We start from the raw sequence: 17,500 nt of genomic DNA on the forward strand, positions 1-17,500 counted from the left end.
GAAACGGCCAACTTTTAATCAACTACAGCTTTAAAAGGCCAACCCAACCCATTAGTTGTAAAAAGGCCAAAGTGTAGCATTTAACGCCAACCCACTTAAAAAGGCCAAATTTGAAATTTATGACCTGAAAAAGGACAAAGTTGACGGTTTTGGTCTGAAAAAATGGCCAACCTGGCAACTCTGGTCGTGACTACAACTAATTCAAAGGTTGTTTATGTGAACGAGATGGAACTATGTAGACAAGGGCTTGTCTTTAAAATCACCAGCAGATGTTTTGAGTTTTACTTAATCGCTCTCTCGGAGAATCTTTATAAACATCCGTAGTCTCTTCCATTCTTACGAATGCTTTATAGTTGAAAGGACTTGATTCTATTTAATGTGTATGTATGATTGCGGCCACCTCTATGTATTATCATGTCTAACTTAGAAAACGGTAGTGTAAAGGGGAACGCCCCCCCCCCCCCTTTAAGTAAGTAAGGACACGGCTTGCAGGTTAGGTTATGGGGGAAAGTTTAGGTTAGTTAATGTCTATTTTTAATCAACGTGTGAGGAACTGGCCGCTAATATACAAAGACTCCGATTAGCAAAAATACATGGTAGTTTAACTGAATATTTGAGAGAAAATTATACTTTTTGCAAATTAAAGACTAACATATGCGATTTACTAGAGAATATTTTATGCACTTCAATTATTCTAATTATGTAAGTTGGTTCAAGAAAGTGTTCCGGTTATAATGGAGTAATGTGAAAGCAGGCTTTCATACACTTATATTTTACGAATTCTTTCTCGCAGGCTGTCATTTATCTTCATTGTAACGTGCAACTGTCCTGTCACAAAAGACAGGAAGTGGACGCAAGGGCACCTTGAATCATACTAAAGAAAAATATGACGTAATGGTATTCTTAGAAGATGAAATTTATTGACGCTATAGTTTTGGCGAATTATTATGTCAATGTGAATGAAGCTTTAAATGTACACTCTAGACCACTATGATTTTAGTGCAGTGGTAAGTATTGCACAAAAACTTAAGCTGTGTAGACGAATTAGCATGAAAACACCTTTGATATCCAATTTGGCTTTCACGAACAGGCAACTCCCCACCAACCCCTTTCTCTTCCGAATGAGAAAATGCAGTATTTAGTTACAGTGCAGTTTTCATAACAATTGTTTACTTCTAGTTTTAGCAAAAAAAAACTATTCTATTTTTTGTCATCTAGTTTATCCCAGACACTAGTTAGGAAAGAGCATTAAAGTTTACTTCTAGTTTTAGCAAGAAAACTATTACTTTATTCCTTCTATTCCAGTTTATCCCAGACACTATTTAGGAAAGAGATTTAAACTTTAGTTCTAGTTTTAGCAAGAAAACTATTACTTTATTCCTTATTTTCTAGTTTATCCCAGACACTAGTCAGTAAATCAGTAAAGAGCAGACACTAGTTAGGAAAGAGCATTAAGCTTTACTTCTAGTTTTAGCAAGAAAACTAATACCATATTCCTCATTTTCTAGTTTATCCCAGACACTAGTCAGTAAGTCAGTAAAGAGCAGACACTAGTTAGGAAAGAGCATTAAAGTTTACTTCTAGTTTTAGCAAGAAAACTAATACCTTATTCCTCATTTTCTAGTTTATCCCAGACACTAGTCAGTAAAGAGCAGACACTAGTTAGGAAAGAGCACTAAAGTTTACTTCTAGTATTTGTGTGTGCTACTGCCACATACATCCATGCGATAAATGGAATGGGGGTGACAAATTAAACTAGTAGGTTCTTTAAAATCTGTATAATGAAGATATACGGACATAAATGTGACAGCAGCAGGAAGCAGGCCCATGCTTGTCACTACAGTGACCACTGAACAAAGACATACTAAATTATATGCACATGACGGAAGGAAAAGCAGCGTTGACACACATAATTACATTGTTGCCACGATACATAATGAAAAAGTGGTCTTACAGTACGTGTAATGGGAAAAGATAAATGGAAATAAATATCATTCTTCTACAAAATAATAATAAAGCAAATGTACATTAATGTAAATAATATACAGCATAACATTAGATATCTATACACCTCCCTCCCTCTTTATGCTCGTAGCAGTGTCTCGAGCAGAACATTAATTTCTGAGCTAGTCGAGGTGAATGACGAGGGACATTGGAGGGTTCGGATGATGGCTCTCTTTCCTACCAGAGCGAGGAGACACAGGGTCTTGGGGAGAGTTATCATCACATATATTTGCCACTGGGCGTAAATGTCTTTCTTGACATTCCGCGGCCCATCACGATACCAACCTTGTCCCATCGCAGGGGAGCGTCCAGCAGGGTTCGGTGCATTTTGAATCTCCAGCAGTCCTCTATAAAAGGCTTCACAATCTATGTTCCCGGATGGGGCAGTCTTGAGGATAAGGTGTTTAACAGCTTTCACGGCAGCTTCTGCGTGTCCATTAGACTGAGGGTAATGTGGAGAAGTGATGATGTGATGAAATCCCCAGAATTCGGCAAATTGCTTGAAGTCGTGGCTGGAAAATGGGGGTCCTCCATCAGTTCGTAAGCGGAGTGGAACACCAACCTCGCGGAAGAAAACACAGAACATTCTTGTAACTCTGGATGCAGTTGTGTCACGTCCACAGGGAACAACTTCAGGCCAGCCTGAAGGTCTATCAGCAATAACAAGAAAGGATTTTCCTGCTACGAGGAAGAAGTCAGCTGACACACTTTCAAAGGGCTGGGATGAGTGGTCGTTGCACATGTAAGGTTCCTGTTGCTGCCTAGGGAGAAGCTATTGGTGGTCCTCACAGTTTTCTACTTTACTCTTGATATCTGCATTGATACCTGGCCAGAATACTGTCTGCATTGCATGATGTCGAGTAGCTTCAGTCCCTCGGTGGCTGTCATGGAGTCGATCCAAGGTGCGTCAACGAAGGGCTGCAGGGATGACGATCCGGGGTCCATACAATACCAACTCTCCATCCACGTAAAGGTTATCCCGCAGCTTCCAATACGGGAGGGCGGAAGCGTGGAGATCGTAGCGGTTGGTGGAAAAGCCGTTGATCCTGAGATGTGGCCGTGCGAATTTCTTGTAGAAACTTATCCTCTTCAATGATGGGTACTGTTGACTGGTCGTCAGAAGAAGTGGCGGTGCTGGCAACAATATGCCTGACATGTGCAGTCAAAGTAGTGCATTCTTCTTCATCTTCAGGTGTGGAGCGACTGGTTGGGGAGCGAGATAGGGCGTCTGGTATGCAAAGTTGTTTCCCTGCGTGCCATACTGCAGTGAAGATGTAGGGGGCCACTTTCATCTTGAGGTGTTGAAGGCGTGGACTCTCAATAGCATCCAAAGTGTTGTGATTGAGAATCGGTATCAAGGGACGATGATCAGTCATTAAGGTGAAATACTGAAGTCCAGACAGGTATAAGCGGCACTTAGCTATAGCCCAAGTGACTGCAAGTAGCTCTATGGTGGAGTAATGAGTTTCTGTATCCGTAAGGAAACGAGAGCCACACTGGACGAGACGCATCTGACCTCTGTCATCATCTTGAAGTAGGGCATAGCCGAGACTGTATAAGCGTGAGGCATCTGTTTGTAGAACTACAGGCGAGGCAGGATTGAAGGTGCTAGGACAGGCGGTGAAGTCAGAGCTGTCTTGATTTTCTTAAATGCTCGCTCATGGTCGAGTGTCCAGACGAATGAGCGTTTGGGGCTCATAAGTGGGCGTAGGGGCTGTACTGCTGCTGCGATGTCTGGAGTGAAGTCAGCAAGTTGATTGACAAGACCCATAAACGACCTGATATCTGTGACATTAGATGGTGTAGGAAAATCACGTATAGCTGATACCTTGGCAGGGTCTGCTGCAATACCATCGGATGATAAGACATAACCACAAAAGTTAATTTTAGGAGCGGCTACAGTGAACTTGTCCTTGTCGAGGGTGATGCCATATTGACGGCATCTGGTCAGCATCTGGTGCACGTGTTGTAGGTGGGAAGGGAGATCCTCGTCAGAAAGGAGGATGTCATCTACAACCTTCACACAGTTGGGAACACCTTGTAGTGCCATATCTCCACGGAGGCAGTATGCTTCACCTGTTGCTGAAAATCCCATTGAGCCATGACAGTGCTGGAATCTTCCGTACGGAGTTATAAATGTAGTTAGGTGGTGGTCCTCTTCTGCCAACTCCATTTGCCAATAGCCATGCAGGGCATCCGCTGTGGTGAAGCACTTCGCAGTAGGAGAGATGTTGCGGACGGCATCATGGGGCGTTGGTGATGGTGATGCGCACACCTTTGTTCTTGGGTACCAATACCATGGGATGCCACCATTTAGAGGGTTCGTCGCCTGCTGGTCTGATGATTCCTTGTTGCACCAAGGAGTCAAGTTCTTCTTTCACTTTACCTCTGAGAGCAAACGGAATGGGCCTGGGCGTATGTACAGCGAAGGGTGTAGCGCCAGGTTTTAGGTGAATCCTCATTGGAGGGCCTGCCATTTTCTTTAGTGACTGGGTTTGTAGATCCTCCTTGGATATGAGGACGTCGCTGAAGTGCCGAAGAAAATAGTCCTTAATAGCTGCTGGTGATGTCATGGTGGAGGCAGGAAACCGAGCGCATTTGTTGACATGTGTTACCTTGAGGATGGGCTTCGGGAAGTCCAGTGACACTATGGCAAGGGATCAGCAATGTTCAAAAGAGAGGAGGGGAGTCTGGATATCCTCATGAACATGTATGGTTGCTGAGCAAGAATTTTGCCAAGACGAAGTGTTGCCTGGAAGTATCCTACAGCCGGTGTCATGGGGGATCCATCTGCTGTCACGACGTCTGTCATAGGTGGAGGTTCAAGGCTTGTCCGAGGTATGCGGAGTGCATCCAAATGTATGGTGCCAATCACTGTGATGTCTGCTCCTGTATCGGGGATTATCTGGAGATTTGATGGTATATCGCCAAATGACAGAGAGACAGTGACCGGTGTGGGGGACTCACTTTTTGAGTTATTACCCACGAAATGGCAGCTGGTATTTGACTTAGTAGTAGGAGGTGAAGCTGTATACCCAGTCTGACTTTTCTTGGTAGACATGCACATCTTCGTAAAATGTCCCCGTTTCTTGCAGGTATTGCACTGAACTTCCTTAGCAGGGCATTTCTGAGTGCGGGGCCAATGACCTGTGCGTCCGCAGTTATTGCACCATGCACTAATGGCTGGGCATTATCCGGAATCATGTTTGCGAGAGCAGTATTGACATGTGCCACTGTTATGAGACTGGTGAGAACGTTGGTCAGGAGATCGATGAGAAGTCCTCTTCTGTAGACACTGATTCTTCTTGTATGTAGATACTGCGTTGACTTGGCTAGGGTAAGATGCAATGGCTGATGCAGTTGCACGTGTAGATTCGTAGGAGTGGCAGCATGTCACAAACTCTGCGAGGGTACATAAGGGTTGGAGGGGGATAAGGTGTTATATTAACTCTTTGTCTCTCACACCCATCAAAATTACCATCTGTAATTGCCGTTCAGTGCAAGAGGTGGCGTTGCCAGTGCATAAGTCCACTTCATCAGCGAGATCCTTGAGGCGTGCGTAGTAGTCTGTAAACGATTCTCCGACAGCCTGTTTGCAGGACAACAATTCCCTGCGTCGTAGGGCTTCATTTCTAAGGCTGCAAAAGTGCTTCTGCAGTGTATCCAACACCTCTGTAAGGGAAAGGGATGTGTTGGGAGGGATGCCCATTGTATGCGTAAGCAGGGGCTGGACGTCCAGGGAGATGCAAGTTCTCAGGTGAATCATCTGGGAAGTTTGATGTAATCTATCAAGTCCAACTAATGCTGCATAATCCTTAAAACAGAGTCTCCATTGGCAAAACGCTTGATACATTGCATCTTATTGCAAGAGAGGTGGGGGATGGACCGTAGGCTTACTAGAAGTTGTAGGTGTATGCTCTGAGAAGCAAGGGATTGGGGGAACAGGTGTGACAGGAGGTGCAATTATGGGGTTAGGTTGCTGGGATTGCAATGCCGCAATCTGTCCTGATAGCAAGGAGAAAAGAGACATGAACCGCTGGTTGTCTTCCTGTCTTGATTGCTCCATCTGTAGTCTGAAGGTCTGCTCCTCATGTCGTCGCCGGTCTTGCTCTTGCATGCTGGAAGTCTGCAGAAAATGGATGAGATGATTAGTATCATTATTGTGGACTCCTGACTTATTGGGAGTCAGGGGAGGAGGGAGAGTGATGCTGGTATCTTCATCAGCAGTGGGGAGGTGCACAGGTACTTCCTCTCTCATCAAACCCTCCGTTTGATCCTCTGTTTGATCCTTTGTCTAATCCATTAAATCAATTAGCTGTTCCTCTTGCTGAGCCATATTGAGTTTGGTGTCGTAAGAGAGCTTGAAATCAGTAAAGCGCCAGAAAAAATATTCAAATCGCTGTATGTCAGCGAAAGAAAGCCCTTTGGATAGTTAAAAATTACAATGTTTGTCAGTGAGCTTGTGAAATAAGCGGCAGTTGGGTGAGATGAGCGAATGTGTGTTGCGACCAGAGGGGAGACGGGTGGGGTGAGTGCCTCTGGACGAGCGCCTCGGGCCTCAGTCACAATCGATGCATGAAACAAGGAGGACAGGTGGGGCTGCTAGAGTTCAAATGTCCTAAAAAAAATGTTGGCAAGGACATTAACATAATACAACACAGCACTGTAACACACTGACACTCTAACCCTGCACTGCACAAACACTGTATCACTCTTAGGAGACACTGTAGTTAAAATCTTGAGTCACTGTAAGGGATTCAATGTGCGAGACGAGAAGTAAACTGCAATGGCGGCCGTCTTCTTGGAATCCATAATGTCCGGTTACTCACTGCAACATGTGTGTGATACTGCCACAAACATCCATGCAATAAATGGAATGTGGGGGGTGACAAATTAAACTAGTAGGTTCTTTAGAATCTTTTACTGAAGATAAACGGACATAAATGTGACAACAGCGGGAAGCAGGTCCATGCTTGTCACTACTACAGTGACCACTGAACAACGACTGATACTATATGCACATGGCGGAAGGAAAAGCAGCGTTGACACACATAATTACATTGTTGCCACGATACATAATGAAATAGTGGTCTTACAGTACGTGTAATGGGAAAAGATAAATGGAAATAATTATAATTCTTCTACAAAATAATAATAAAGCAAATGTACATAAATGTTCATAAACTGTATGTAATGTAAATAATATATAGCATAACATTAGATATCTATACAGTATTAGCAAGAAAACTATTACTTTATTCGTTCTTTTCTAGTTTATCCCAGACGCTAGTCAGTAAGTCAGTAAAGAGCAGACACTAGTTAGGAAAGAGCATTAAAGTTTACTTCTAGTTTTAGCAAGAAAACTATTACTTTATTCCTCATTTTCAAGTTTATCCCAGACAATAGTCAACAGGTTAGTAAAGAGCAGACGCTAGTTAGGAAAGAGCATTAAAGTTTACTTCTAGTATTAGCAAGAAAACTATTACTTTGTTCCTTCTTTTCTACTTTATCCCAAACACTAGTCAACTAGTCAGTAAAGAGAAGACACTAGTTAGGAGAGAGCATTAAAGTTTACTTCTAATTTTAGCAAGAAAACTATTACTTTGTTCCTTCTTTTCTAGTTTATCCCAGACACTAGTCAACAAGTCAGTAAAGAGCAGACACTAGTTATGAAATGGCATCAAAGTTTACTTCCAGTATTAGCAAGAAAACTATTACTTTGTTCCTTCTTTTCTAGTTTATCCCAGACACTAGTCAGTAAGTCAGTAAAGAGCAGACACTAGTTAGGAAAGAGCATTAAAGTTTACTTCTAGTATTAGCAAGGAAAGTATTACATTATTCCTCCTCTTCTAGTTTATCCCTGACACTAATTAGGAAAGAGCATTGAAGTTAATTCCTAGTTTTTAAAAGAAAACTATTACTTTATTCCTCATTTTCTAGTTTATTCCAGACACTAGTCAGCAAGTCAGTACAGAGCAGACACTAGTTATGAAATGGCATTAAAGTTTACTTCTAGTTTTAGAAAGAAAACTATTACTTTATTCCTCATTTTCTAGTTTATCCCAGACACAGATGGGAAAGATCATTGTTTCCTCACAGCATTGTCCTCTGCAGTTGCAACTGCATACAATAACCACGCCAGCAAGCTGACCTTTGCAACAAAAACTGGAAGTGAAGATTTCTTTTACTTTCCAGACCGGTTTTACGAGTAAAGACCTAGATTGCATGAAAGCTAATGGATAAAACTGAAATAAGGAAATGAATAAAATTGAAATCAGCAAATGGATACTTAACATTTAAGTGAATCCTGTTACTAGAATTTACTTAACAGTTAAATGGATCCTTTTATTAGAATTAACTCAACATTTAAGTGAATCCTGCTACTAGAATATACTTAACAGTTAACTGAATCCTGTTACTAGAATATATTTAACAGTTAACTGAATCCTATTACTAGAATTTACTTAACAGTTAACTTAATCCTGTTACTAGAAGATATTTAACAATTAACTGAATCCTGTTACTAGAATTTACTTAACAGTTAACTGAATCCTGTTACTAGAATTATAATTAACATTTACCGGTAAGTGAATCCTGGGCACTAGTTTTCCTTTTTTCTTTATCTTTAGCTAAGAATTTAGGCAGGTTTAAAAAACTTAGCAATTTACTTGCGTGTAAAAGATGGTACAGGATTTTTTCGTTAATGACAATACCCTTAAATGAAAGCCTTTTCACAAATGATGTCGAAATGTGTCAAAATATGTGTGACTTCCTATGTATTTATTTTTATAAGTATTATTTTTATATTAGAAATAATACATAGACGATAGTGCATTCTTATAAGTCTTTCCGAGAAGTAACTGAACCTTAGTCCACCGATGAGTCATCTAATGGCTCATGGCGTGAAGAACAAACTTTATTTTTTGTTTTTTTATATTTTTTTTCCCGGCAAGAAAAAAGAACCAGATAAATTCTTGTTCCCTTTGAAGATCATTCCTAAATATTAGCCAATAATGAAAATGCTCAAAGATCCGGAAAATTATATATGTTTTATAGTATATCTTTGTATTCCCAACAAACGAAACTAATAAGGAATTTAGAAATGATTCCTGTGGGCAAGAAACAAACGCACTGGAAACTCAAGATGGTCATAGAGTTGCTTGTGTTATTCTTGGAAGCAAACTGAAAGATTTCCCTACCACGTAACTTGGAGATTTTCAATTCGTGGAAAGTCTTGCAAACCAGTTTCTTCGAGAAATTTTTGAAAACGTCTCAAACTCGTTTGCATATGACAAATAAATGTAGTGGTCTTTGTTGAGTGAACTCGACTGATTGGAATACGTAAAAGAAAGAAAATACTGCATCCGGATCTTTGATGTTTATCAACACCTGATGAACTTCGTGCTTTTTATGTATACTTATGTCCAAAATAAAGAGTATAAAAGGTATTTAAGACCGTTTAAGTGTGTATATATAGAATTTGACTACCGCTAGAGAGTTATGAGGGCCTTTGACTGGCCAGACAGTTTTATTATTATTATTATTATTATTATTATTATTATTATTATTATTTACTAAGCTACAACCCTAGTTGGAAAAGCAGAATTCTCTAAGCCCAGGGGCTCCAACAGGGAAAATAACTCAGTGAGGAAAGGCAACAAGGAAAAATAGAATATTTTAAGAATAACATTAAATAAATAAACCAGAAAAACTTTAACAAAACAGGAGGAAGAGAAATTAGAGTGTATGCCCGAGTGTACCCTCAAGCATGAGACCTCTAATCCAAGACTGGAAGGTCATGGTACAGATGCTATGGCTCTTACATTGGATCCTGCTCTCTGGTTACGGTTCACTTTCCCTTTGCCTACACATACACCGAATAGTCTGGCCTATTCTTTACAGATCCCCCCTGTCCTCATACACCTGACAACATTGAGATTACCAAACAATTCTTCTTTTCTCAAGAGGTTGACTATTGTATGCTACTGTTAATTGTTCAGTGTCTACTTCCCTCTTGGTTAGGGTAAAAGAGACTCTTTAGCTACGGTAAGCAGCTCTTCTAGGAGAAGGGCACTCCCTAAATCAAACCATTGCTATCTAGTCTTGGGTAGTGCCATAGCCTCTGTACCATGGTCTTCCACTGTCTTGGGTTAGAGTTCTCTTGCTTGAGGGTACACTCGGGAACACTATTCTATCTAATTTCTCTTCCTCTTGTTTTGTTAAAGTTTTTATAGTTTATATAGGAAATGTTTATTTTATGTTGTTACTGTTCTTAAAATATTTTATTTTTCCCTCTTTCCTTTCCTCACTGGGATATTTTTCCTATTGGGGTCCCTGGGCTTTTAGCATCCTTCTTTTCCAGCTATGGTTGTAGCTTAGCAAGTAATAATACTACTATTAATATTGATGATTATGCAAAATGATAGCTCATTAATTTCTAATTGTCTCTGAAGAAATTCATATCTACTATTGTTATTATGATAATTTTAAGAGCAATTATGATTTTAATATTAACAATTATAATTTTAATGATATTAATATTGATCATTTTAATAATAATAATAATTTTAAAAACAATGATACTCTAGTGAAAGCTTCCTTCATTAAAAGAATTATCAATAATGAAAATAGGAAGACTATTTTGATAAAGAGAATTATAGAGTAGATTTGCCGAGACTAATAAAAGGTAGAATAAAAATAATGATCCTTTTCGTAATGCTAACCTACTTTTTCCTTCTTCAAATTTCAGAAACAAAAGATGAGAATTGGAATCTTCCTTATTACTTTATCGCTCGTTGCAGCTCAAGGTAAATAAATCTCATAATATTTCAAAATAATTCTTCATGTTGTTCACATGAAATTTGTTAGAAATTATTTTAAATTTTCTTCATCTTCTTTATCTCTGTTTCTTGGGATAACTGAAAATTTTAATTTTGAAGCCTATTTGTATTATTAACACATGGAAATGTTAGCCACTAAATTTTTTTAAAACAATTTTTCATGTAATATTTTCAAGTATTGCTTTAAAATATTATTCTAAAATAGAATTTATGAAACGCACGCTCTCTCTCTCTCTCTCTCTCTCTCTCTCTCTCTCTCTCTCTCTCTCTCTCTCTCTCTCTCTCTCTCTCTCTCTCTCTTTCTCTCAACCATTAAATTTTTCTTACAAAATCTTCCATAAAATATTTTCACGTATTGCTTTAAAACGTTATTCTAAGAATTCATGAATATCTCTCTCTCTCTCTCTCTCTCTCTCTCTCTCTCTCTCTCTCTCTCTCTCTCTCTCTCAACCATTAAATTTTTCTTAAAGAATTTTTCATACAATATTTTCACGTATTGCTTTAAAACTTTATTCCAAAAAGAATTTATGAAACGCTTTGATCTCTCTCTCTCTCTCTCTCTCTCTCTCTCTCTCTCTCTCTCTCTCTCTCTCTCTCTCTCTCTCTCTCCGGCAACCATTAAAGTATAATTCCAACGGAAACCTTCTTCCCGCAGATATAGTTTTCCCTGACGGGACAGAAGGCAATGCCGGGACCACCAGTAACAGGTTGGCTGAGCTCTTGGGCGTTAACGTCAGGAATGGCCTTCCCCCAAATTCCACACCGGCTGCGGGATCAAACGATTGTACGACGCCTTTGCAGGAAAGAGGTGGGTATGGCTGCAAAGGCCATTCATTACTTTGCTTGAACGGGGATTGTTTATGAGAAGAACTTGATCCAGGGCCACCCAGACCAGGTTGGTTTGCTGTGAGTGATCAGGCAAGTCTCCCACCATCACCAATACACAGTGATTGTTAATGAGAATTCGATCCAGGGATATCCACACTAGGTTGGTTTGATGTGAGCGATCAGGCAAGTCTCCCATCATCACCAATACACAGTATTTATGAGAACTCGATCCAGGGATATCCACACTAGGTTGGTTTGCTGTGAGCGATCAGGCAAGTCTCCCACCATCACCAATACACAGTGATTGTTTATGATAACTCGATCCAGGGATATCCATACTAGGTTGGTTTGCTGTGAGCGATCAGGCAAAAGTCTCCCATCAGCACCAATCCTCAGCTGCCTAGTGTGGTGATGGAAATTGGCCAAACCCCAGACATAGATAAGGACATGTCCGAGCCATTTGTCCTGCAATGCACTAGAAACAGCTGCATTTGTTGTTGTTGTTGTTGTTGTTGCTGCTGTTGTTAATGTGCCTCTTGTAACGGATTTTTTTTTTCCTGATTTTCAATTTTACTCGTTAGTGGAGATTTTTTCATGAATTTTTTAGATGTATAAGAAGATTTTTTTTTATGATTGAGAATTTTATACAGTATCTGATTAATGTACTCCTTTTGAACATATATTTCTCGCGTTGTTTACAACTTGATAGTTAAGAATTTTTCGTGAACACTTCATATGTACAACAAAGAGTTATCTTATGGTTGTGAACTTCATACTTTATATTGTTTAAGTGATTCACTTTATGTTGTTTAAGTGGTTCACTTTACATTGTTTAAGTGGTTCACTTTACATTGTTTAAGTGGTTCACTTAATATTGTTTAAGTGGTTCACTTAATATTGTTTAAGTGGTTCACTTAATATTGTTTAAGTGGTTCACTTTATATTGTTTAAGTGGCTCACTTTACATTGTTTAAGTGGTTCACTTTACATTGTTTAAGTGGTTCACTTAATATTGTTTAAGTGATTCACTTTATATTGTTTAAGTGGTTCACTTTATGTTGCTTAAGTGGTTCACTTTACATTGTTTAAGTGGTTCACTTTATGTTGTTTAAGTGGTTCACTTTACATTGTTTAAGTGGTTCACTTTATATTGTTTAAGTGGTTCACTTTATATTGTTTAAGTGGCTCACTTTATATTGTTTAAGTGCTTCACTTTATAATGTCTAAGTGGTTCACTTTATATTGTTTAAGTGATTCACTTTATATTGTTTAAAAGTTTTCACTTTATATTGTTTAAGTGGTTCACTTTATATTGTTTAAGTGATTCACTTTATGTTGTTTAAGTGGTTCACTTTACATTGTTCAAGTGGTTTACTTTATATTGTTTAAGTGGTTCACTTTATATTGTTCATGTCGTTCACTTTATATTGTTTAAGTGATTCACTTTATATTGTTTAAGTGGTTCACTTTATAATGTCCAAGTGGTTAACTTTATATTGTTTAAGTGATTCACTTAATATTGTTTAAGTGATTCACTTTATATTGTTTAAAAGTGGTTCACTTTATAACGTCCAAGTGGTTCACTTTATATTGTTTAAGAGTGGTTCACTTTACATTGTTTAAGTGTAGTTATTCATGATATTTCTACTTTTTCTCACACGCAGGTACATGTGGTCCAATAAACCAATGCCAAAGTTTCATTCCTCTCTTGAGACAACTCGGAGACACCAGCACGCTATCATTTCTTCGAGGAAGAATTTGCAGGTAATTCCAAAAAGAATTTATTTGATTTTATGAATTTATCCATCGAGAGAAAAATATGTGAGTGATAGATGCAGACACGTGAATGTATATGAAATTCTTATTTTTTATATTTTGATAACGATTAATATTATATTTTTTATTTTTCTATTTTGCTAACGATTAATATTATATTTTTATTTTTTATATTGCTAACGATTGTGACGTTGTTACTGTTTTTAGAATGATTTATTGTTAATTTATTCTCATCATTTATTTATTTCCTTATTTCCTTTCCTCGCTGGGCTATTTTCCCTATAGGAGCCCCTGGGCTTATAGCATCTTGCTTTTCCAACTAGGGTTGTAGCTTGGCTAGTAATAATAATAATAATAATATAACTAGCTAAGCTAAAATCCTAGCTGGAAAAGCAGGATGCTATGAGCCCAAGGGCTCCAACAAAGGAAAAAATAGCCCAGTGAGGAAAAGAAAATAGGCTATTCATATATGACAAATCTATTTCAAAGTTGTTACTAATCTTGAAATATTTCATATTAACTATTAATTTCTTCTACTTAGAAGAAATTAATAGTTTATATGAAATACTTCAAGATTAGTAACAACTTTGAAATAGATTTGTCATATATAAACTATGAAGAGAGACTCACAGTATATCAGCCTGATCAATATGAAGACAAATTTATTTTACGAACGAAGAATTTCGTCTAAATGAGTCCTTATGATAACTACAACCAATGTGTTTGGAGGATTATTACGAAAAGGACATCAACTTGATGCTTCCTTTCCTTTTCATAGCAGCAAATATTTAGAATACTCAATAAAAATGCTTTTCCATAAAGTACCCTGACTAGTACAGTGGTAACGAGTTCGCCTAGCATTCGCATGGCAGCAGATCGATCCCCGCCAGGGAACATAAGCTGTTTACTGGGGAGGCAAATACTGTGTTTGGGAACCACAGTGGGGTGGGTTGGGTTTGTCCGACTAACGTTCTTATGAGCATCTATTCTGATGAAACTGAAACCAGACACCTTTAACTTTTAATTAACCCACAATTACTTAAGATATTTCAAAAGCAGGATCTTAATTAAGTTTTATGTAAATAAAATGGCATTTAAAACTTCTATCAAAAAAGTATTCAAGAGTCGATATGTTTTTCATTTAAAAACATATTTAGATAAATAGTAAAATTCTATTGTAAATACAGTATATGTAAAATAAAATAAAAAATATTTATGTAATTATACTATGATGTATGCTGTATAAGTTATAAATTGTAAGATTGTAAATGTGTATTTCATAATAAAAGATGAGAAAAATTAATTTCAGATTGCTTCCACGGACTATACACTTCTGCTGCCCATCTTCCGCCCCGAGCACCGTAGGGTCGTCGAGCGGTCCTATCGAAATCCCAGACGAGAACGAATGCGGTGTGCCCTCGGTTGAGAGGGTCATTGGTGGCAAAGAAGCAGAGGTGAGAGAAGGGCGCTTGTTGGTGTTTTTGCATTACTTATATTGACCTACTAAAGATTAACATGCGACTATACTCAATTTAGCCTGGAAGAACGTAGAGAGTAGAGGTCCCCTTTTTGTTTTGTTTCATTGTTGATGTCGGCTACCCCCCAAAATTGGAGGAAGTGCCTTTGGTATATGTATGTATGTATGTATACTCAATTTTTTTAATGAGACGGATTTGCACCGACTCGCAGCGGTGCCCTTTTAGCTCGGAAAAGTTTCCTGATCGCTGTTTGGTTAGACATATCTTGTTCAACCAATCAGCGATCAGGAAACTTTTCCGAGCTAAAAGGGCACCCCTGCGAGTCGGTGCAAATCGGCCTCAGTAAAAAGAATTGACTATAGGGCTACATAGCCCAAAATAGCAAGCTCTTCTACACAAATCCTGGAGCTATATCGGCTCCTGTGTTCTCAAGATTCCCTTCCAGTGACTTAAGTATGGTCCCTAGTGCTCCTATGATGAGTAGTACCACTTCTATATATGCTTATTCCATAGCCTTCTCAATTTAATTCGAATGTCCAGGTACTTTTCTATCTTTCTTTCTCTTATCTTCAACTCTTGACTCCCTCGGTACTGCGACATCTATGAGTGACACTTTTCGTTGTCTTGTCGACCAGAGTGACGTCTAGCCGATGTGCTTGTATCAACCTGTATCACACCTTGTATCACCCCTTATATTGTAATCCTAAAGTAATTTAGCTTGGACATTTTCTACCACAGCTTGAGGTTGATATTCGTACCATTTATAGGTGCATTGTATTTCATATTGTCTACAGAGAATCCAATGGAGAGGTTTAGCAACTTTATCATGTCGTTTCTAATATTGATTCTGGGCAAGTACTGAACATTCACTGGCTGATAGTGTCTTCTTTTAACGTTTAATGGTTTAAAGGCCGTTCATGAATGCTAGAGGCAAGGAACGGCGACATTGCCCAATCAAGCAGGACAATGCCCTAGAGACTGACCATATATACATATGATAAGCACCTAAGCCCCCTCTCAATCCAAGCTAGGACCAGAAAGGCAAGGAAATAGCTGCTGATGACTCAGCAGATAGACCTATAGGCTCCCCCCAAAGCCCCCATCCTTAGCTCACAAGGATGGTGAGGTTGCCGTGACCAAATGAACTATCGAATATGAGCGAGACTCGAACCCCAGTCTGGCGAGCACCAGTCAGGGACGTTACCGCATCGGACATCACAACCCCTTTCCATACTTACTTTTTACTTTTTACTTTTAGAGGTTTATTTCTCGCCCTCCATCAAACACTGAAGGTCTGTTCAGGCGGGCCTTGGTGTATGAAAAAATAATTCCTTTCCAGTTAATATTTTGCTCTGTATCGTTATCAGTTATTTCGCTAGCATTTGTATTCAGGCTTAATAGTTTTCAGGTCACTATTATAACACTTTCTAAAAAGATAAGTCTTCAGGTTTTTCTCGAAGGCAGCCACATTTGTGCTATTCTTGACATCGAGTGGAAGGTCGATACATTTCCTGTATTATCATTATTAATATTCAAGACTCCTCAAATTCCTATGATCCTTCTACTTAAACTAGCTTCCTTTCTTGGTAAACTTAGCATTCAGACTTGGATGGCACGTGGAATCACTAGTTTTCTCTTCCTGAAAGTTGTGTTGCTGTCGGTCCACTGTGACTATTCTTAGTTTACATTCACCCCACGCCCCCCCCCCCCGCCACTTCCGGAAGCCAAGTAAAGAATTTAAATCAACTCAGCGATTTTGATAATTTATGGCTTTTGTTATTTGCTTTTCAATTTTTTGTTTTGCATTGCGTTGCTTTCTCTGTGTGGACCCTTAGTCCTGTGGTATTCTGATTTTCCTATTAGGGTTGCAGTTTGGGTTGTACTACTGCTACCACTGCTTATTATGGTGAATTATAATAAAAGTAATATTGAATCTATGGAGAATTGCAAATTTAATTTTTTGTTCACATAGATTTAATGGAAAAGTTTTCCATTTAGCTCACGATGAATATTTTTCTTGACTAGCTTATACAAGACTACACTTTCATATATATATATATATATATATATATATATATATATATATATATATATATATATATATATATATATAAAATAATTTCTCTTTCGGTAATGAAATTCCATAACGGTCATATATTTCTATATAAAAGTTATCAATTTATCATGCATCATTGTGAATTAAGACTACATCCTTTTGTCCAACGACTTCATGATATGTCTTCTTCTGCCAAAATCAGATCGGACTATGGCCCTGGGTAGTTGCCATTGGTCGCCCCATGCCCAACAACGTCTTCGCGAGCGTCTGCGGGGGATCCCTTATCACCAGACGGCACGTCCTGTCAGCTGCCCATTGTTCCGTGGTCGACCAAGTACCAGAGGAGTAAGTGTTAACTCTTATTACATTAAACGTAAACATATACGTACGTACAAAAGACTGACGGGTTAATGGTTCCCGCCAGACGTACGTCTACCGCTAAGTCTATACTCTCCCCAACAGAGCAAAAAATTGATAGCAAGATACGTGAATAGAACGTATTAATACCTTTAAATAGC

The 17,500-nt window shown here is 38.6% G+C and overlaps 1 protein-coding gene across 1 annotated transcript in view; it reads left to right on the forward strand.

Annotated features, from left to right (window-relative positions):
- The window catches only part of LOC137633326 (venom protease-like), a 26,005-nt gene that overhangs the window by 455 nt on the left and 8,050 nt on the right, over positions 1 to 17,500 (forward strand). Inside the window, exons 2-6 of the mRNA XM_068365567.1 lie at positions 10,754 to 10,811; positions 11,500 to 11,652; positions 13,337 to 13,436; positions 14,758 to 14,902; positions 17,185 to 17,327. Coding sequence (XP_068221668.1) covers positions 10,763 to 10,811; positions 11,500 to 11,652; positions 13,337 to 13,436; positions 14,758 to 14,902; positions 17,185 to 17,327 — 590 coding nt within the window. The 5' untranslated portion in view covers positions 10,754 to 10,762. The remainder of the gene's footprint in view (positions 1 to 10,753; positions 10,812 to 11,499; positions 11,653 to 13,336; positions 13,437 to 14,757; positions 14,903 to 17,184; positions 17,328 to 17,500) is intronic.

Source organism: Palaemon carinicauda, chromosome 42 (genome assembly GCF_036898095.1).
Source record: "Palaemon carinicauda isolate YSFRI2023 chromosome 42, ASM3689809v2, whole genome shotgun sequence".
NCBI classification, from domain to species: Eukaryota; Metazoa; Arthropoda; class Malacostraca; order Decapoda; family Palaemonidae; genus Palaemon; species Palaemon carinicauda.